Genomic DNA, 23,413 nt, shown 5'->3' with positions numbered 1-23,413 from the left:
TGGGAGGCCAACATCCCAGCCTCTATTGGGAGGACAACATCCCAGCCTCTAGTGGGAGGACAACATCACAGCCTCTAGTGGGAGGACAACATCCCAGCCTCTAGTGGGAGGACAACATCCCAGCCTCTATTGGGAGGACAACATCCCAGCCTCTATTGGGAGGACAACATCCCAGCCTCTAGTGGGAGGACAACATCCCAGCCTCTAGTGGGAGGACAACATCCCAGCCTCTAGTGGGAGGACAACATCCCAGCCTCTAGTGGGAGGACAACATCCCAGCCTCTAGTGGGAGGACAACATCCCAGCCTCTAGAGGGAGGACAACATCCCAGCCTCTAGAGGGAGGACAACATCCCAGCCTCTAGTGGGAGAACAACATCCCAGCCTCTAGTGGGAGGACAACATCACAGCCTCTAGTGGGAGGACAACATCCCAGCCTCTATTGGGGGGACAACATCCCAGACTCTAGAGGGAGGACGATATCCCAGCCTCTAGTGGGAGGACAATATCCCAGGCTCTAGTGGGAGGACAACATCCCAGCCTCTAGTGGGAGGACAACATCACAGCCTCTATTGGGAGGACAACATCACAGCCTCTAGTGGGAGGACAACATCACAGCCTCTAGTGGGAGGACAACATCCCAGCCTCTATTGGTAGGACAACATCCCAGCCTCTAGAGGGAGGACAACATCCCAGCCTCTATTGGGAGGACAACATCGCAGCCTCTAGTGGGAGGACAACATCGCAGCCTCTAGAGGGAGGACAACATCACAGCCTCTATTGGGAGGACAACATCGCAGCCTCTAGAGGGAGGACAACATCCCAGCCTCTAGTGGGAGGACAACATCCCAGCCTCTATTGGGAGGACATCATCCCAGCCTCTAGTGGGAGGACAACATCCCAGGCTCTAGTGGGAGGACAACATCCCAGCCTCTAGAGGGAGGACAATATCCCAGCCTCTAGTGGGAGGACAACATCCCAGCCTCTATTGGGAGGACAACATCCCAGCCTCTAGAGGGAGGACAACATCCCAGCCTCTAGTGGGAGGACAACATCCCAGACTCTAGTGGGAGGACAACATTCCTGCCTCTAGAGGGAGGACAACATCCCAGTCTCTATTGGGAGGACAACATCCCAGCCTCTAGTGGGAGGACAACATCACAGCCTCTAGTGGGAGGACAACATCCCAGCCTCTAGTGGGAGGACAACATCCCAGCCTCTAGAGGGAGGACAACATCCCAGCCTCTAGTGGGAGGACAACATCCCAGCATCTAGTGGGAGGGCAACATCCCAGCCTCTAGAGGGAGGACAACATCCCAGCCTCTAGTGGGAGGACAATATCCCAGGCTCTAGTGGGAGGACAATATCCCAGCCTCTAGTGGGAGGACAACATTCCAGCCTCTAGTGGGAGGACAACATCCCAGCCTCTAGTGGGAGGACAACATCCCAGCCTCTAGAGGGAGGACAACATCCCAGCCTCTTGAGGGAGGACAACATCTCAGCCTCTAATGGGAGGACGACATCCCAGCCTCTAGTGGGAGGACAACATCCCAGCGGTGACCCAGAAGGCTCACCAGACGATGTACTACATGTGGCAGCTGGAAAAACTACATCTCCCAGTCAATCCTGATCCGGTTTGACTCATGAATCGATTTGAGTCCATCCTCACTTTCTCCATTACCGTCTGGTTTGGGTCTGCGAGGGTAAACTGCAACACATTGTCCGGTCTGCAGAGAGGTTCATCGGCTGCAACACCCAGCCTCTAACGGAGGACAACATCACAGCCTCTAGGGGAAGGAAGCATCACAGCCTCTAGGAAAGATTATCGAGGATCCCTCCCAGCCGTGGTCAACATCCCAGCCTCTAGTGGGAGGATCAACCGTATACCCAGTATATCAGCCCGTATACCCAGTGGGAGGATCAACCGTCTATCACAGCCTCTATCAACCGTATACCCACAGTATATCAACCGTAGGACCACAGTATATCAACCGTAGCCCTAGTATATCAACCATATACCCAGGCTATCAACCGTAGAGGGACCCAGTGTATCAACCGTATACCCAGTATATCAACCGTATACCCAGCCTCTATCAACATCCCAGCCTCTATAGGACAACATCCCAGCCTATCAACCGGAACCAACATCCCAGCCTCTAGTATATCAACCGTATACCCAGCCTCTATTGGGAGGATATCAACCGTATCACAGCCTATATCAACCGTATACCCAGCAGTATATCAACCCCAGCCTCTAGATAGGACCCACAGTATATCAACCGTAGCCTCACAGTATATCAACCGTATACCCACAGTATATCAACCATAGTGGGAGTATATCAACCGTATCCCAGCAACCGTCTATATCAACCGTATACCCACAGTATATCAACCGTATACCCACAGTATATCAACCGTAGACCCAGTGTATCAACCGTATCCCAGCAACCGTATACCCAGTATATCAACCGTATACCCACAGTATATCAACCGTATGCCCAGTATATCAACCGATACCCACAGTATATCAACCATCCCAGTGTATCAACCGTAAACCCACAGTATATCAACCGTATACCCACAGTATAGGACAACATCAACCTCTATACCCACAGTATATCAACCGTATACCCAGCAACTCTATACCCAGGGAGTATATCAACTGTATACTCCAGTATATCAACCGTATACCCAGTATATCAACCGTATACCCAGCAGTATATCAACCGTATCCCCACAGTATATCAACCATACCCACAGTATATCAACCGTAGGACCAGTATATCAACCGTAAACCCACAGGATATCAACCGTATACCCACAGTATATCAACCGTATACCCACAGTATATCAACCGTATACCCACAGTATATCAACCAAAACCCACAGTATATCAACCGTATACCCAGTATATCAACCGGGACAGTATATCAACCGTATCCCAGTATATCAACCGTATACCCACAGTATATCAACCGTAGCCCAGTATATCAACCGTATACCCACAGTATATCAACCGTATACCCACAGTATATCAACCGTATACCCACAGTATATCAACCGTATGCCCACAGTATATCAACCGTATGCCCAGTATATCAACCGTATACCCAGTATATCAACATCCCAGCCTACCCACAGTATATCAACCGTATACCCAGTATATCAACCGTATACCCACAGTATATCAACCGTATACCCACAGTATATCAACCGTATACCCACAGTATATCAACCGTATACCCAGTGTATCAACCGTATACCCACAGTATATCAACCGTATACCCAGTGTATCAACCGTATACCCAGTATATCAACCGTATACCCAGTATATCAACCGTATACCCACAGTATATCAACCGTATACCCAGCCTATATCAACCGTATACCCAGTGTATCAACCCCATACCCACAGTATATCAACCGTATACCCACAGTATATCAACCGTAGCCCACAGTATATCAACCGTATACCCACAGTATATCAACCGTATACCCAGTCAATCAACCGTATACCCAGTATATCAACCATATACCCACAGTATATCAACCGTATACCCACAGTATATCAACCGTATACCCACAGTATATCAACCGTATCCCAGTCAATCAACCGTGGGAGTGTATCAACATCCCACAGTATATCAACCGTATACCCACAGTATATCAACCTCTACCCACAGTATATCAACCGTATACCCAGCCTATATCAACCGTATACCCACAGTATATCAACCGTATACCCAGTATATCAACCGTAGCCTCAGTATATCAACCGTATACCCAGTATATCAACCGTATACCCACAGTATATCAACCAGCCCAGTATATCAACCGTATCCCAGCAGTATACCCACAGTATATCAACCGTATACCCACAGTATATCAACCATATACCCAGTATATCAACCGTATACCCAGTATATCAACCGTATCCCAGCCTATATGGTAGGACAGTATATCAACCTCTATACCCACAGTATATCATCCGTATATCCACAGTATATCAACTGTATACCCTACAGTATATCAACCGTATACCCACAGTATATCAACTGTATACCCACAGTATATCAACCGTATACCCAGTATATCAACCATATACCCACAGTATATCAAACGTATACCCAGTATATCAACCGCCCACAGTATATCAACCGTATCCCAGTATATCAACCGTATACCCACAGTATATCAACCAGGCCCTAGAGGGATATCAACCGTATCCCAGCCTCTAGTATATCAACCGTATCCCACAGTATATCAACTGGGATACCCACAGTATATCAACCGTATACCCACAGTATATCAACTGTATACCCACAGTATATCAACCGTATCCCAGTATATCAACCGTATACCCACAGTATATCAACCGTCTACCCACAGTATATCAACCGTATCCCAGTATATCAACCGTAAACCCACAGTATATCAACCGTATACCCACAGTATATCAACCGTATACCCACAGTATATCAACCGATACCCAGTATATCAACCGCCCAGTATATCAACCGTATACCCACAGTATATCAACCGTATACCCAGTGTATCAACCGTATACCCACAGTATATCAACCGAATACCCACAGTATATCAACCGTATACCCACAGTATATCAACCGTATACCCAGTATATCAACCGTATCCCAGCCTATATCTACCATATACAGCCTCAGTATATCAACCGTAGCCTCCACAGTATATCAACCGTATCCCACAGTATATCAACCGTTCCCAGTATATCAACCGTATACCCACAGTATATCAACCGTATACCCAGTGTATCAACCGTATACCCACAGTATATCAACCGATCCCACCCACAGTATATCAACCGTATACCCACAGTATATCAACCGTATCCCAGTATATCAACCGTATGGGAGGACAACCGTATACCCACAGTATATCAACCGTCTACCCACAGTATATCAACCGTATACCCACAGTATATCAACCGTTTACCCAGTATATCAACCGTATACCCAGTATATCAACCATATACCCATAGTATATCAACCGTATACCCACAGTAGTATATCAACCATATACCCAGTATATCAACCGTATCCCAGTATATCAACCGTATGGGAGTATATCAACCGTATCCCAGCCTCAACCGGATACCCACAGTATATCAACCGTATACCCACAGTATATCAACCGTATCCCAGCCTCTATACCCAGTATATCAACCGTATCCCACAGTATATCAACCGTGGGACCCACAATATCAACCATACCCACAGTATATCAACCGTATCCCAGCATATCAACCGTATACCCACAGTATATCAACCAGCCTACTAGAGGGATATCAACCGTATCCCAGTATATCAACCGTGGGACCCACAATATCAACCGTCTACCCACAGTATATCAACCGTATACCCAGCAGTATATCAACCGTACAACAGTATATCAACCATATACCCACAGTATATCAACCGTATACCCACAGTATATCAACCGATACCCAGTATATCAACCATATACCCACAGTATATCAACCGCCTATACCCAGTATATCAACCGTATACCCACAGTATATCAACCGTATCCCAGTATATCAACCTTGATACCCACAGTATATCAACCGTATACCCACAGTATATCAACCGTATACCCACAGTATATCAACCGTATACCCAGCAGTATATCAACCAGTATACCCACAGTATATCAACCGTATACCCACAGTATATCAACTGTATACCCACAGTATATCAACCGTGATACCCAGTATATCAACCGTATACCCACAGTATATCAACCGTATACCCACAGTATATCAACCGTATACCCAGTATATCAACCGTAAACCCACAGTATATCAACCGTATACCCACAGTATATCAACCGTATACCCACAGTATATCAACCGTATACCCAGTATATCAACCGTATACCCAGTATATCAACCGTATACCCACAGTATATCAACCGTATACCCAGTGTATCAACCGTATACCCACAGTATATCAACCGAATACCCACAGTATATCAACCGTATACCCACAGTATATCAACCGTATACCCAGTATATCAACCGTATACCCAGTATATCAACCATATACCCACAGTATATCAACCGTATACCCACAGTATATCAACCGTATACCCACAGTATATCAACCGTATACCCACAGTATATCAACCGTATACCCACAGTATATCAACCGTATACCCAGTATATCAACCGTATACCCACAGTATATCAACCGTATACCCACAGTATATCAACCGTATACCCACAGTATATCAACCGTATACCCACAGTATATCAACCGTATACCCACAGTATATCAACCGTATACCCACAGTATATCAACCGTATACCCACAGTATATCAACCGTATACCCACAGTATATCAACCGTATACCCAGTATATCAACCGTATACCCAGTATATCAACCGTATACCCACAGTATATCAACCGTATACCCACAGTATATCAACCATATACCCAGTATATCAACCGTATACCCAGTATATCAACCGTATACCCAGTATATCAACCGTATACCCAGTATATCAACCGTATACCCACAGTATATCAACCGTATACCCACAGTATATCAACCGTATACCCACAGTATATCAACCGTATACCCAGTATATCAACCGTATACCCACAGTATATCAACCGTATACCCACAGTATATCAACCGTATACCCACAGTATATCAACCGTATACCCACAGTATATCAACCGTATACCCACAGTATATCAACCGTATACCCACAGTATATCAACCGTATACCCAGTATATCAACCGTATACCCACAGTATATCAACCGTATACCCACAGTATATCAACCGTATACCCACAGTATATCAACCGTATACCCACAGTATATCAACCGTATACCCACAGTATATCAACCGTATACCCAGTATATCAACCGTATACCCACAGTATATCAACCGTATACCCAGTATATCAACCGTATACCCAGTATATCAACCGTATGCCCAGTATATCAACCGTATACCCACAGTATATCAACCGTATACCCAGTATATCAACCGTATACCCACAGTATATCAACCGTATACCCACAGTATATCAACCGTATACCCACAGTATATCAACCGTATACCCACAGTATATCAACCGTATACCCAGTATATCAACCGTATACCCACAGTATATCAACCGTATACCCAGTATATCAACCGTATACCCACAGTATATCAACCATATACCCAGTATATCAACCGTATACCCAGTATATCAACCGTATACCCACAGTATATCAACCGTATACCCACAGTATATCAACCGTATACCCACAGTATATCAACCGTATACCCAGTATATCAACCGTATACCCACAGTATATCAACCGTATACCCACAGTATATCAACCGTATACCCACAGTATATCAACCGTATACCCACAGTATATCAACCGTATACCCACAGTATATCAACCGTATACCCACAGTATACCCACAGTATATCAACTGTATACCCAGTATATCAACCATATACCCAGTATATCAACCGTATACCCACAGTATATCAACCGTATACCCAGTATATCAACCGTATACCCATAGTATATCAACCGTATACCCACAGTATATCAACCGTATACCCACAGTATATCAACCGTATACCCAGTATATCAACCGTATACCCACAGTATATCAACCGTATACCCACAGTATATCAACCGTATACCCACAGTATATCAACCGTATACCCACAGTATATCAACCGTATACCCACAGTATATCAACCGTATACCCACAGTATACCCACAGTATATCAACTGTATACCCAGTATATCAACCATATACCCAGTATATCAACCGTATACCCACAGTATATCAACCGTATACCCACAGTATATCAACCGTATACCCACAGTATATCAACCGTATACCCACAGTATATCAACCGTATACCCACAGTATATCAACCATATACCCACAGTATATCAACCATATACCCACAGTATATCAACCGTATACCCACAGTATATCAACCATATACCCAGTATATCAACCGTATACCCACAGTATATCAACCATCTACCCACAGTATATCAACCGTATACCCAGTATATCAACCGTATACCCACAGTATATCAACCGTATACCCACAGTATATCAACCGTATACCCACAGTATATCAACCGTATACCCACAGTATATCAACCGTATACCCACAGTATATCAACCGTATACCCAGTATATCAACCGTATACCCAGTATATCAACCGTATACCCACAGTATATCAACCGTATACCCAGTATATCAACCGTATACCCACAGTATATCAACCATATACCCACAGTATATCAACCGTATACCCACAGTATATCAACCGTATACCCAGTATATCAACCGTATACCCAGTATATCAACCGTATACCCAGTATATCAACCGTATACCCAGTATATCAACCGTATACCCAGTATATCAACCGTATACCCACAGTATATCAACCGTATACCCAGTATATCAACCGTATACCCACAGTATATCAACCGTATACCCAGTATATCAACCGTATACCCACAGTATATCAACCGTATACCCAGTATATCAACCATATACCCAGTATATCAACCGTATACCCAGTATATCAACCGTATACCCAGTATATCAACCGTATACCCAGTATATCAACCGTATACCCACAGTATATCAACCGTATACCCACAGTATATCAACCGTATACCCACAGTATATCAACCGTATACCCACAGTATATCAACCATATACCCAGTATATCAACCGTATACCCACAGTATATCAACCGTATACCCAGTATATCAACCGTATACCCACAGTATATCAACCATATACCCAGTATATCAACCGTATACCCACAGTATATCAACCGTATACCCACAGTATATCAACCGTATACCCACAGTATATCAACCGTATACCCACAGTATATCAACCGTATACCCACAGTATATCAACCGTAAACCCACAGTATATCAACCGTATACCCACAGTATATCAACCGTATACCCACAGTATATCAACCGTATACCCACAGTATATCAACCGTATACCCACAGTATATCAACCGTATACCCACAGTATACCCACAGTATATCAACTGTATACCCAGTATATCAACCATATACCCAGTATATCAACCGTATACCCACAGTATATCAACCGTATACCCAGTATATCAACCGTATACCCATAGTATATCAACCGTATACCCACAGTATATCAACCGTATACCCACAGTATATCAACCATATACCCAGTATATCAACCGTATACCCACAGTATATCAACCGTATACCCACAGTATATCAACCGTATACCCACAGTATATCAACCGTATACCCACAGTATATCAACCGTATACCCACAGTATATCAACCGTATACCCACAGTATACCCACAGTATATCAACTGTATACCCAGTATATCAACCATATACCCAGTATATCAACCGTATACCCACAGTATATCAACCGTATACCCATAGTATATCAACCATATACCCACAGTATATCAACCGTATACCCACAGTATATCAACCATATACCCACAGTATATCAACCGTATACCCACAGTATATCAACCATATACCCACAGTATATCAACCGTATACCCACAGTATATCAACCATATACCCAGTATATCAACCGTATACCCACAGTATATCAACCATCTACCCATAGTATATCAACCGTATACCCACAGTATATCAACCGTATACCCACAGTATATCAACCGTATACCCACAGTATATCAACCGTATACCCACAGTATATCAACCGTATACCCACAGTATATCAACCGTATACCCACAGTATATCAACTGTATACCCAGTATATCAACCGTATACCCAGTATATCAACCATATACCCACAGTATATCAACCGTATACCCAGTATATCAACCATATACCCACAGTATATCAACCGTATACCCACAGTATATCAACCGTATACCCACAGTATATCAACCGTATACCCACAGTATATCAACCATATACCCAGTATATCAACCGTATACCCACAGTATATCAACCATATACCCATAGTATATCAACCGTATACCCACAGTATATCAACCGTATACCCACAGTATATCAACCATATACCCAGTATATCAACCGTATACCCACAGTATATCAACCGTATACCCAGTATATCAACCATATACCCACAGTATATCAACCGTATACCCACAGTATATCAACCGTATACCCACAGTATATCAACCGTATACCCACAGTATATCAACCGTATACCCACAGTATATCAACCGTATACCCACAGTATATCAACCGTAACCCACAGTATACCCACAGTATATCAACCGTATACCCATAGTATATCAACCGTATACCCACAGTATATCAACCGTATACCCACAGTATATCAACCATATACCCACAGTATATCAACCGTATACCCACAGTATATCAACCATATACCCATAGTATATATATGTATGTATACATACTAGTGATGCTTTTTACTGGATGTGGTAACAACAAGCTAAACAATGCAGGTCAGGTTACACAGTCCTTCCTTTCCTAACAGCTTTTTTTATTTAACCTTTGTTTAACCTTAGGCAAGTCAGTTAAGAACTAATTCTTATTGACAATGACGGCCTACCAAAAGGCAAAAGGCCTCCTGCGGGGACCGGGGCCTGGTATAAAATATATATACATATATATACAACACACATCACGACAAGAGAGACAACACAACACTACATAAAGAGAGACCTAAGACAACACAACACTACATAAAGAGAGACCTAAGACAACAACATAGCAAGGCAGCAACACATGACAACACAACATGGTAGCAACACAACATGGCAACAACATGGTAGCAACACAACATGGTAGCAACACAACATGGCAACAACATGGTAGCAACATAACATGGTAACAACATGGCAACAACATGGTAGCAACACAACATGGCAACAACATGGTAGCAACACAACATGGTAGCATTTACATTTAGCAACATCCAGGCAACAAATGGTATACAATGACATCACAACATGGCAACAACATGGTAGCAACACAACATGGTAGCAACACAACATGGCAACAACATGGTAGCAACATAACATGGTAGCAACACAACATGGCAACAACATGGTAGCAACACATTTACATTTACATTTAAGTCATTTAGCAGACGCTCTTATCCAGAGCACAACAAATGGTGCATACACCCATGACATCACAACATGGCAACAACATGGTAGCAACACAACATGGTAGCAACACAACATGGTAGCAACAACATGGCAACAACATGGTAGCAACACAACATGGCAACAACATGGTAGCAACACAACATGGTAGCAACACAACATGGCAACAACATGGTAGCAACATAACATGGTAGCAACACAACATGGCAACAACATGGTAGCAACACAACATGGCAACAACATGGTAGCAACACAACATGGCAACAACATGGTAGCAACATAACATGGTAGCAACACAACATGGCAACAACATGGTAGCAACACAACATGGCAACAACATGGTAGCAACACAACATGGTAGCAACACAATATGGCAACAACATGGTAGCAACACAACATGGCAACAACATGGTAGCAACACAACATTAGCATTTACATTTAACAACATGGTAGCAACACAACATGGCAACAACAGGTAGCAACAAACATTGGTGCAACATGGTAGACATCACAACATGGCAACAACATGGTAGCAACACAACATGGCAACAACATGGTAGCAACATAACATGGTAGCAACACAATATGGCAACAACATGGTAGCAACACAACATGGTAGCAGCATTGTAGCAACACAAAACAGGGTACAAACATTATTGGGCCCAGACAACGGCACAAAGGGCAAGAAGGTAGAGACAACAATACATCACACAAAGCAGCCACAACTGTCAGTAATAGTGTCCATGATTGAGTCTTTGAATGAAGAGATGGAGATTAAACTGTCCAGGTTGAGTGTTTGTTGCAGCTCGTTCCAATCGCAGTGAACTGAAAAGAGGAGCGACCCAGGGATGTGTGTGCTTTGGGGATTTTTAACAGAATGTGACTGGCAGAACAGGTGTTGTATGTGGAGGATGAGGGCTGCAGTAGGTATCTCAGATAGGGGGGAGTGAGGCCTAAAAGGGTTTTATAAATAAGCATCAACCAGTGGGTCTTGCGACGGATATACAGAGATGACCAGTTTACAGAGGAGTATAGAGAGCAGTGATGTGTCCTATAAGGAGCATTGGTGGAAAATCTGATGGCTGAATGGTAAAGAACATCTAGCCGCTAGAGAGCACCCTTACCTGCCGATCTGTAAATTATGTCTCTGTAATCTTGCATGGGTAGGATGGTCATCAAGGTTAGTTTGGAAGCTGTGGTGAAAGAGGAGCAATTGTGATAGAGGAAACCAAGTCGAGATTTAACTTTAGCCTGCAGCTTTGATATGTGCTGAGAGTCTTGCAATACTCCCAAGTACTGGTATGAGGTGACTACCTCAAGCTCTAAACCCTCAGAGGTAGTAATCACACCTGATGCGGAGAGGGGCATTCTTCTTACCAAACCACATGACCTTTGTTTTGGAGGTGTTCAGAACAAGGTTAAGGGCAGAGAAAGCTTGTTGGACACTAAGCAAGCTTTGTTGTAGAGGGATTAACACAAAGTCTGTGGAGGGGCCAACTGAGTATAAGACTGTATCAATATATATATAAATGGATGAGAGAGCTTCCTACTTCCTGTTGTTGATGTAAATTGAGACGTGTGTATCTGAAGCTGTTGGCTGTCTCTCCATCTCCCCAGCCTGCCACCAAGGAGGGTGGTCTGCCCATGCAGGTGGGCAACAAGACAGAGTGTGGCCTGCTTGGCCTGGTGCTGGACCTTAAGAGAGACTACCAACCCGTCCGCAACCAGATCCCAGAGGAGAAACTCTACAAGGTCTACACACCTTTATCATTGTAGTCCTCTATCATGTTGTTTCTGTCGTGATGATGATGATGATGATGATGATGATGATGATGATGATGATGATGATGACGGCGATGGTGGTGTTTTCATGTTATTCTTTATGTCAATCATTGTGTAACGAAGCCATAGACACATTTCCCCATTGTGTGAACGATAAAGTTGTTATATTTTGAATTCCAATGATTCTAATTCTGAATTCTAATTGAGAATTCTAATCATTAATTCTACCAGGTGTACACCTTCAACTCGGTCAGGAAGTCCATGTCCACGGTCATCAAACTACCAGACGGCTCCTTCAGGATGTACAGCAAAGGAGCCTCCGAGATCGTCCTCAAGAAGTGAGTGGTTTTACAGCTAGGTCTGATGCCATAGAGGCTATGATGGAGTCCATGATGGATCTTGGTTCCAACTTCAGTTTCCGGCACCCAATCCAGAAAGGAAAGAAACCCCTAGCTTCTACCTCCTAGTCACCTGTAGAGATCTTAGATAAGATTCTCTCAGATCATTCTCAGAGGGCCTACAGGAACTACAGCTTGATTTTGGGGGATTGATGGGTGATTTAGGATGTTCATCACTGATCTCCTCAAGGCTTTAGCCCTGCTCGCCAGGCTTTGGTATAGTGGTACTAACAATGAGACTACCAAGGCCTTGATCTCTAACCTCTGACCCCTGACCTCTATCCTCTGCCCCCCCCCACACACCCCCCAGGTGCACTAAGATCCTGAACCAGGAAGGCGAGCCGCGGGTGTTCCGTCCCCGGGACAAGGACGAGATGGTGAAGAAGGTGATCGAGCCTATGGCGTGTGACGGGCTGCGGACTATCTGCGTGGCGTACCGTGACTTCCCTGCCGACCCAGAACCCCTCTGGGACAACGAGAACGACATCCTCAATGAGCTGACGGCTGTCTGCGTGGTCGGCATAGAGGACCCTGTCAGACCAGAGGTAGGTAGGGTGGACTGTGTGTGTGTGTAGTGTGTAGTGTGTGTGTATGTGGTGTGTGTGTCAGTGAGCTGACCTCTGTCTGCGCAGTCGACATAGAGGACCCTGTCAGACCAGAGGTAGGTAGGGTGGACTGTGTGTGTGTGTAGTGTGTAGTGTGTGTGTATGTGGTGTGTGTGTCAGTGAGCTGACCTCTGTCTGCGCAGTCGACATAGAGGACCCCGTCAGACCAGATGTGAAGGCTTCTCATATGTAGGAACTCATCAAGTATTTGTTATGCTATTGATAAGGATGATTGACAGGTATGGGATAGGATAAGTATTTGTTATGCTATTGATAAGGATGATTGACAGGTATGGGATAGGATAAGTATTTGTTATTTTATTGATAAGGATGATTGACAGGTATGGGATAGGATAAGTATTTGTTATTTTATTGATAAGGATGATTGACAGGTATGGGATAGGATAAGTAAGTTTCTAAGAAATTACTCCATTATACAATACCAATCCACAATATATAGCAATCAATATGATCGGTGCAAATAAAATATAGGTAGTTAGGTAACTGAATGGTAGGTAACTGAATGGTAGGTCGGTAACCGAATGGTAGGTAACTGAATGGTAGCTAGGTAACCGAATGGTAGGTAACTGAATGGTAGGTAGGTAACCGAATGGTAGGTAACTGAATGGTAGGTCGGTAACCGAATGGTAGGTAACTGAATGGTAGGTAGGTAACTGAATGGTAGGTAGGTAACTGAGTGGTAGGTCGGTAACCAAATGGTAGGTAACTGAATGGTAGGTAGGTAACTGAATGGTAGGTAGGTAACTGAATGGTAGGTCGGTAACTGAATGGTAGGTAACTGAATGGTAGGTAGGTAACTGAATGGTAGGTAGGTAACTGAATGGTAGGTCGGTAACTGAATGGTAGGTAACTGAATGGTAGGTCGGTAACTGAATGGTAGGTCGGTAACTGAATGGTAGGTAACTGAATGGTAGGTCGGTAACCAAATGGTAGGTAACTGAATGGTAGGTAGGTAACTGAATGGTAGGTCGGTAACCAAATGGTAGGTAACTGAATGGTAGGTCGGTAACTGAATGGTAGGTAACTGAATGGTAGGTCGGTAACCAAATGGTAGGTAACTGAATGGTAGGTCGGTAACCAAATGGTAGGTAACTGAATGGTAGGTCGGTAACCAAATTGTAGGTAACTGAATGGTAGGTCGGTAACCAAATGGTAGGTAACTGAATGGTAGGTCGGTAACCGGTGTAAGGTAGTTGAATGATTCAAAACAACATGAGAATAAGAAGAGATTCACTGCTGCTGGTAGAGTTTTCTCTCTCTCTCGCTCTCTCTCTCTCGTTCTCTCTCTCGCTCTCTCTCTCTCGCTCTCTCTTTGTCCTCGCCTCCCTCTCTCTCGTTTTCTTCCCTAAGAAATTCTCTCCATTATACAATACTCAATCTCTCTCTCTCTCTCTCTCTCTCTCTCTCTCTCTCTCTCTCTCTCTCTCTCTCTCGTTCTCTCTCTCTCTCTCTCTCTCCCTCTCTCTCTCTTCTCTCTCTCTCTCTAGCTCTCTCTCTCTCTCTATCGGTTCTCCTCTCTCTCTCTCGAATGGTAGGTCTCTCTCTCGAATTTCTCTCTCGTTCTCTCTCTCTCGGTAACTCTCTCTAGGTCTCTCTCTCTCTCGTTCTCTCTCTGAATGGTAGGTAACTCTCTGTTCGGTAACCTCTGGTCTCTCTAACTCGAATGGTAGGTAACTCTCTGGTAGGTAACTGAATGGTAGGTCTCTCGTTCTCGTGACTCGAATTTCTAGGTCTCTCTCTGGTTCTTTCTCTCTCGTTCTCTCAATTCAATTCACTTTCAATTCAAGGGCTTTATTGGTAGGGGAAACATGTGTTAACATTGCCAAAGCAAGGAGGTAGACAACATACAAATGAATATATAAAGTGAAAACAACAAAAATTAACAGTAAACATTACACATACAACAGTGAATGGTTTCAAAACAGTAAAGACATTACAAATGTCATATTATATATATATATATATATATATATATATATATATATATATATATATATATATATATATATATATATATATATATATATACACAATGTACAAATAATTAAAGGACACAAGATAAAATAAATAAGCATAAATATGGGTTGTATTTACAATGGTGTTTGTTCTTCACTGGTAACCCTTTTCTCGTGGTAACAGGTCACAAATCTTGCTGCTGTGATGGCACTGTAGGTATGGGAGTTTTTCAAAATTGGTATGTTTTCGAATTCTTTGTGGATCTGTGTGATCTGGGGGAAATGTGTCTCTAATATGGTCATACATTGGGCAGGAGGTTAGGAAGTGCAGCTCAATTTCCACCTCATTTTGTAGGGCAGTGAGCACATAGCCTGTCTTCTCTGAGAGCCATGTCTGCCTATGATTCCTTTCTCAATAGCAAGGCTATGCTCACTGAGTCTGTACATAGTCAAAGCTTTCCTTAATTTTGGGTCAGTCACAGTGGTCAGGTATTCTGCCGCTGTGTACTCTCTGTGTAGGGCCAAATAGCATTCTAGTTTGCTCTGTTTTTTTGTTAATTCTTTCCAATGTGTAAAGTAATTATCTTTTTGTTTTCTCATGATTTGGTTGGGTCTAATTGTGCTGTTGTCCTGGGGCTCTGTAGGGTGTGTTTGTGTTTGTGAACAGAGCCCCAGGACCAGTCTCTCTCTCTCGTTCTCTCTCACTCTCGTTGTCTCATTCTCTCTCTCTCGTTCTTTCTCTCTCTCTCTCTCGTTCTCTCTCTCTCGTTCTCTCGCTCTCTCTCTCCCTCACTCTCCCTCACTCTCTCTCGTTGTCTCGTTGACTCTCTCTCTCGTTCTTTCTCTCTCTCTCTCTCTCTCTCTCTCTCTCTCTCTCTCGTTGTCTCGTTCTCTCTCTCTCTCTCTCTTGTTGTCTCGTTCTCTCTCTCTCTCTCTCTCTCGTTCTTTCTCTCTCTCGCTCTCTCTCTCTCGTTATCTCGTTCTCTCTCTCTCTCTCCCTCACTCTCTCTCCAGGGCCTTGCTGTGTAATTGTCAGACTAGGCTACTCCAGGAGAGCTACATCTTCCTGAGAATAAAAGATCAGAATAACAAACTGTCAAATAAAGAACCAAGCAACATCGAATAGGAAATCAGCTTCATTTTCAGAATGTACTACTAAAATTTGATGGATTAATTAACTAGCTTTGGGAATATAACTGAAATACAATATTGTGTTCAGACACAATAATAATTTACTAATGCATATCCCATTGTTGATCATGGAACAAGAATGAATGTCACAGAAGGTATTTCATAGATTCTATATCTATCTATCTAGAATCATGCTCCAGGAGAATGAGTGACAGTCCTGGGTAGATTCTCTTTATATTTGACAGTGTCAGTACTTCAGAGTAGAGATGGGGAGGAGGCGGGGGTTGATCTCTCCTCTCCCTCTCCACTCCCTCTCTCCCTCTCCTCTCCTCCCTCTCCTCTCCTCCTCCTCTCCTCTCCTCTCCTCTCCCTCTCCTCTCCTCTCCTCTCCTCTCCTCTCCCTCTCCTCTCCTCTCCCTCTCCTCTCCTCATGGGGGGTTGATCTCTCCTCTCCTCTCCCCTCCTCTCTCCTCTCCTCTCGTCTCGTCTCGTCTCCTCTCCTCTCCTCATGAGGGGGGTTGATCTCTCCTCTCCTCTCCACTCCTCTCCTCTCCTCTCCTCTCCTCTCCCTCTCGTCTCCTCATGAGGGGGGTGATCTCTCCCCTCCCTCCTCTCCTCTCCACTCCTCTCCTCTCCTCCTCCCTCCTCTCCTCTCCTCTCCTCTCCTCCCTCTCCTCTCCTCTCCTCTCCTCTCCTCCTCTCCTCTCCTCTCGTCTCCTCTCCTCTCCTCATGAGGGGGGGGGGGTTGATCTCTCCTCTCCTCTAATTGTCCTTTATGCTCCATTTCATCATGCGTACCTAAATCACCCTCAAAGCAAATTAGGATTCATTCAACATCTGCACTGAAAGTCTATATTTGTCGAGGATAATTGTGTTGAATGGAGGGGGGATTTGAATAGGTACAGATGCTCTATCTTAATTTGGTCATCCTGTTGTTGCACAGCAGAAAATGCAAACTTGTAGTGAAATCGAGGTTTAAAAAGGCATGTAAAGTTTGGTATTTCCACTTAAAAATGTACTTTGGTGCGAAAAGTGCAAAACAGCCTTGCGAAGATGCTGGAGGAAACAGGTACAAAAGTATCTATATCCACAGTAAAATGGGTCCTATATCGACATAACCTGAAAGTCCGCTCAACAAGGAAGAAGCCACTGCTCCAAAACCACCATTAAAAAAATTGACTACGGTTTGCAACTGCACATGGCGACAAAGATTGTACTTTTTGGAGAAATGTCCTCTGGTCTAATGAAACAAAACTAGAACTGTTTGGCCATAATGGCCATCGTTATGTTTGGAGGAAAAAGGGGAGGCTTTCAAGCCGAAGAACATCATCCCAACTGTGAAGCACGGGGGTGGCAGCATCATGTTGTGGGGGTGCTTTGCTGCAGGAGGAACTGGTGCACTTCACAGAATAGATGGCATCATGAGGAGGAACATTATGTGGATATATTGAAGCAACATCTCAAGACATCAGTCAGGAAGTTAAAGCTTGGTCGCAAATGGGTCTTCCAAATGGACAATGACCCCAAGCATACTTCCAAAGTTGTGGCAAAATGGCTTAAGGACAACAAAGTCAAGGTATTGGAGTGGTCATCACAAAGCCCTGACCTCAATTCTACAGAAAATCTGTGGGTAGAACTGAAAAGCGTGTGCGACCTCCTGGTCTGAATCAGAGTGAGTGTGAGTGACAGTGAGTGTGAGTGACAGTGATTGTGACTTCTTCTTCATTGTCCCTGTACCTGGTTGTTCTTTCAGGTCTGAGATGTTTTCTGTTTCTCGGTTCAGAATCTCTGATTCTCACCACTGATGCTGGATCCATGAACACTCTTTCTCTCCCTCCCGAAATCAAGGAAGTGGTGACGCCGGTTTTGTCATAGCTTGTCTTCTGCGTTTCAAGCCACTCTGGATTTTTTTGGAGGGGGGAGTAACGGGCTGAAGGGCTGTTTTACTTGAGGGTAGGTTGGAGAGTAGGAACAAGTCCCATGAGTAGCAGACCCGGGGACAGGTGTGTTTCTCAGGTTCAGGAGAACTGTGTGAGGGTCAACACCTGTCTGTGTTGTCGCCTTGAGCATGTGGTTTTCCACTGACTGAATGGTCCTCTCTCAGCCATTCCCTTTGACTGGGGAAAACCCTGGACTAGAATGAATCATATTGAAAACGGCATCTCTTTTGCAAACTGAACCATCTCAGTACTTGCAAAGGCTACAAACACAGCTTTAAACTGTGCTACGACTGTACCTGATGTCTTGTCCGATGGCCTCAGTGTAGCAATGTGATGCTACGACTGTACCTGATGTCTTGTCTGATAGCCTCAGTGTAGCAGTGTGATGCTACGACTGTACCTGATGTCTTGTCCGATAGCCTCAGTGTAGCAGTGTGATGCTACGACTGTACCTGATGTCTTGTCCGATGGCCTCAGTGTAGCAGTGTGATGCTACGACTGTACCTGATGTCTTGTCTGATAGCCTCAGTGTAGCAGGGTGATGCTACGACTGTACCTGATGTCTTGTCTGATGGCCTCAGTGTAGCAGTGTGATGCTACGACTGTACCTGATGTCTTGTCCGATAGCCTCAGTGTAGCAGTGTGATGCTACGACTGTACCTGATGTCTTGTCCGATGGCCTCAGTGTAGCAGTGTGATGCTACGACTGTACCTGATGTCTTGTCTGATGGCCTCAGTGTAGCAGTGTGATGCTACGACTGTACCTGATGTCTTGTCTGATGGCCTCAGTGTAGCAGTGTGATGCTACGACTGTACCTGATGTCTTGTCTGATGGCCTCAGTGTAGCAGTGTGATGCTACGACTGTACCTGATGTCTTGTCTGATGGCCTCAGTGTAGCAGTGTGATGCTACGACTGTACCTGATGTCTTGTCTGATGGCCTCAGTGTAGCAGTGTGATGCTACGACTGTACCTGATGTCTTGTCTGATGGCCTCAGTGTAGCAGTGTGATGCTACGACTGTACCTGATGTCTTGTCCGATAGCCTCAGTGTAGCAGTGTGATGCTACGACTGTACCTGATGTCTTGTCTGATGGCCTCAGTGTAGCAGTGTGATGCTACGACTGTACCTGATGTCTTGTCTGATAGCCTCAGTGTAGCAGTGTGATGCTACGACTGTACCTGATGTCTTGTCTGATAGCCTCAGTGTAGCAGTGTGATGCTACGACTGTACCTGATGTCTTGTCTGATGGCCTCAGTGTAGCAGTGTGATGCTACGACTGTACCTGATGTCTTGTCTGATAGCCTCAGTGTAGCAGTGTGATGCTACGACTGTACCTGATGTCTTGTCTGATGGCCTCAGTGTAGCAGTGTGATGCTACGACTGTACCTGATGTCTTGTCTGATGGCCTCAGTGTAGCAGTGTAATGCTACGACTGTACCTGATGTCTTGTCTGATGGCCTCAGTGTAGCAGTGTGATGTTGTTCACCTCGATGATGCGCCAAGTTGGGCCAGGTCAAGAGGGGAATGTTAATAATTTGATAATAATAATAATAATAATTCTGTGTATTTTTTAAAATTTAATTACAGATACATAGCTAGATGTTTTTCTTTGGTGTACAAACACTTTTTCATATCAATATTGTACATACATGTGATTGTAAAAGTTTTGTATATTTTGGTTTGGCCCATCGCGGGTTATCTGTCAAGTTTGTCTTGACAGGAAGTGCACGATTCGACCGTCATTCGGACATCGTCAGTGAGGCCTGGTCATTACATGAGAGCTCTGGCATGCGCTTAGGGAGAGTTGAATGCCCTGATGTGTAATGTGGAGCCTCTTTTCAGTACCTCAGCTCTAAAAGTCTTCGGGAATGATAATACGTTTGTTTACCAGAAGTCCTCTGATGTGCCAGTAGGGTTGCATTTTCAGTGGTGCACTTTTGTTCTTGTCTGGCCAGCAGGTTCCTCAGCAGCTGTATCTATGACTGCTCTCAGCTGTTGCATAGCAGCGCCCTCCAGTGGCTGATGTGTGGACACTGCGTAAATGACATTTTTTTTGTCACTGAGGTCACACTATTCATGTGTGGTTGTCTGGGGTACAGCCCTGGATAGCGTGTCTGCTACGAACATGTCTTTACCTGGCGATGTGACTGTCATATTTGTGTATTTGAAGCAGCATCCTTTGAAGACGGGCAGGTGACTTTCCAATAGGCTTGGCGATTATAGCCTCAAGTGGTTTGTGGTCAGATTTAACTTTTTCTATCTGGGCATAATTTTGTTCTGTTCCAGACAGAGCTCTGGATGCAAAGGCTGTTTACCCCATAATGACATCAGAATACCCCATCATGACATCACAATACCCCATAATGACATCACAATACCCCATAATGACATCACAATACCCCATAATGACATCAGAACAGCTCCGGGGTCTATCTTTGGATGCATCAGCTTGTATTTCAATCTCTTCCTGTGGATTAAAAGAATTTCAGCAGCGGCGTAGTGGAGATGTCTTTTTTTTCAGTCTCTCCAGTGCTGCTTGTTGTTCTGGGTGCCACTGCCATGTCCTTCCTGAGGAGCACTCTGATTGGTGGACTTGGCTTCATCGTGGATATACTGGGTTAGGAAACGTGTGTCAGACCCAGTAACTTCTGTAGACCTTTTCTGTCTTCCGGTGGACGCGTCAGTTCTGATTTCTGTCACCTTGTAGTTGTCTGTTTTGTTTTAACCCCGTCTGTGCTGACGATGTGCCTCGTACTTCACTTCCCTCACCACCTGGGCCTTATTTCTATCACAGCATATTGGATGACTGTCATTCATATTCCATTCACCCAGTTCAATGTAACATCGATAGGTTTAGGCTACTAAATGATACTCTAATGTTCCCTGTACCCATCATGAGGTTGCTACAACCTGGTCTATGAATGAAAGTTTACAATGTAGGTGCACAGACAATGACATTCAATATTATATTTATTTTTTATTTAAACTTTATTTAACTAAGCAAGTCAGTTAAAGAACAAATTATTATTTACAATACACTCTTGCCTGCATCTAGCTGATCTAGGGTGTAATCATTAGTCCAACAGTTGCAAACAAGAGTTTCTATTGGACAAATTCAGGTATGTTTATCCCTGTTTTGTTCCGTTTGTTTCCGTTTAAGAAACGTTTTTCAACAGAATCGGTCGGAATGAATACACCCCTGATCACACGTAAACACAGTTCACTCTCATAACAGCCACGTTGCATTCCTTCTCTTACCTTCGTTTGTGGACGTCAATGCACAACCAAATCAGCTGTATGTGACCAGGCGAAAAAACCTTTCCACACAGCCTACATCGTAACAAAATAGTCAACTGTAGCTAATAGAATTAACGTTAACACGTTAGTAAACCCGCTACAATCATGCAGTAACGTTAGTCAGTAAGCAGTTACACCGGTGGGCCCCAGCGGCAATAAATTAGTAAAACCAAAAGCTAACCTTGACTTGGAAGAGTTCCAGTGTTGTGTTGGATAGTCATAGCCAGCTAGCTAACATAGCATCCCTCTGTTATAGCCAGCTAGCTAACATAGCATCCCTCTGTTATAGCCAGCTAGCTAACATAGCATCCCTCTGTTATAGCCAGCTAGCTAACATAGCATCCCTATGTTATAGCCAACTAGCAACATAGCATCCTTCTGTTTTTGCAGGGTGTTTCAGTAGACTAAACAAGCTACATTTGCTACATAGCTACATTTGCTAGCTAAGTAAAATAAACTGAAAGTGAAAAATAAATTATGAAATCTCGCTCTCTCTATTTCTCTCTTGCTCTCTCCTTCATTTTGTAAGAAATGTATTTGTTAAAAACTGTTACAACTATTTGTCTTTCTCTCTCTTTGAGTCAACTACTCACCACATGTTATACACTGCAGTGCTAGCTAGCTGTAGCCTATGCTTTCAGTACTAGATTCATTCTCTGATCCTTTGATTGGGTGGACAACAAGTTGTCATAACTGGAAGTTGACATAATTACTGTGTAAGTCTATGGAAGGGGATGAGAACCATGAGCATCCTAGGTTTTGTGTTGTAGTCAATGTGCCCAGAGGAGGATGGAAGCTAACTGTCCTCCGGCTATACCATGGTGCTACCCCTAGAGGGTGCTGCTGAGGCTACGGTAGACCGTTGCATAATAGTGTGTTTCAATCAGTTATTTGGTGACACGTGATTTTATATTTAGTGTAGTTTTATCTAAGGACAACTTTTTTAACGTTTTACAATTAAAATTTTTATAAAATTCCCTGAAGAGGATGCTCCTCCCCTTCCTCCTCTGAGGAGCCTCCACTGGTTCAGGTAAATTATGACTTGATTTATTTCAACTGCATAAAGATGACAAATTACGTTTCGGGATTCGCCTTCA

General features: G+C 43.9%; 1 protein-coding gene across 1 annotated transcript in view; it reads left to right on the top strand.

Moving 5' to 3' along the window:
- The window catches only part of atp2b2 (ATPase plasma membrane Ca2+ transporting 2), a 245,556-nt gene that overhangs the window by 166,544 nt on the left and 55,599 nt on the right, over positions 1-23,413 (top strand). The window contains exons 11-13 of the mRNA XM_052474241.1: positions 12,803-12,937; positions 13,199-13,305; positions 13,676-13,910. Coding sequence (XP_052330201.1) covers positions 12,803-12,937; positions 13,199-13,305; positions 13,676-13,910 — 477 coding nt within the window. The remainder of the gene's footprint in view (positions 1-12,802; positions 12,938-13,198; positions 13,306-13,675; positions 13,911-23,413) is intronic.

Source organism: Oncorhynchus keta, chromosome 21, assembly GCF_023373465.1.
Source record: "Oncorhynchus keta strain PuntledgeMale-10-30-2019 chromosome 21, Oket_V2, whole genome shotgun sequence".
In the NCBI taxonomy this organism is placed as follows: domain Eukaryota; kingdom Metazoa; phylum Chordata; class Actinopteri; order Salmoniformes; family Salmonidae; genus Oncorhynchus; species Oncorhynchus keta.
This window is presented reverse-complemented; position numbering and strand designations above follow the sequence as displayed.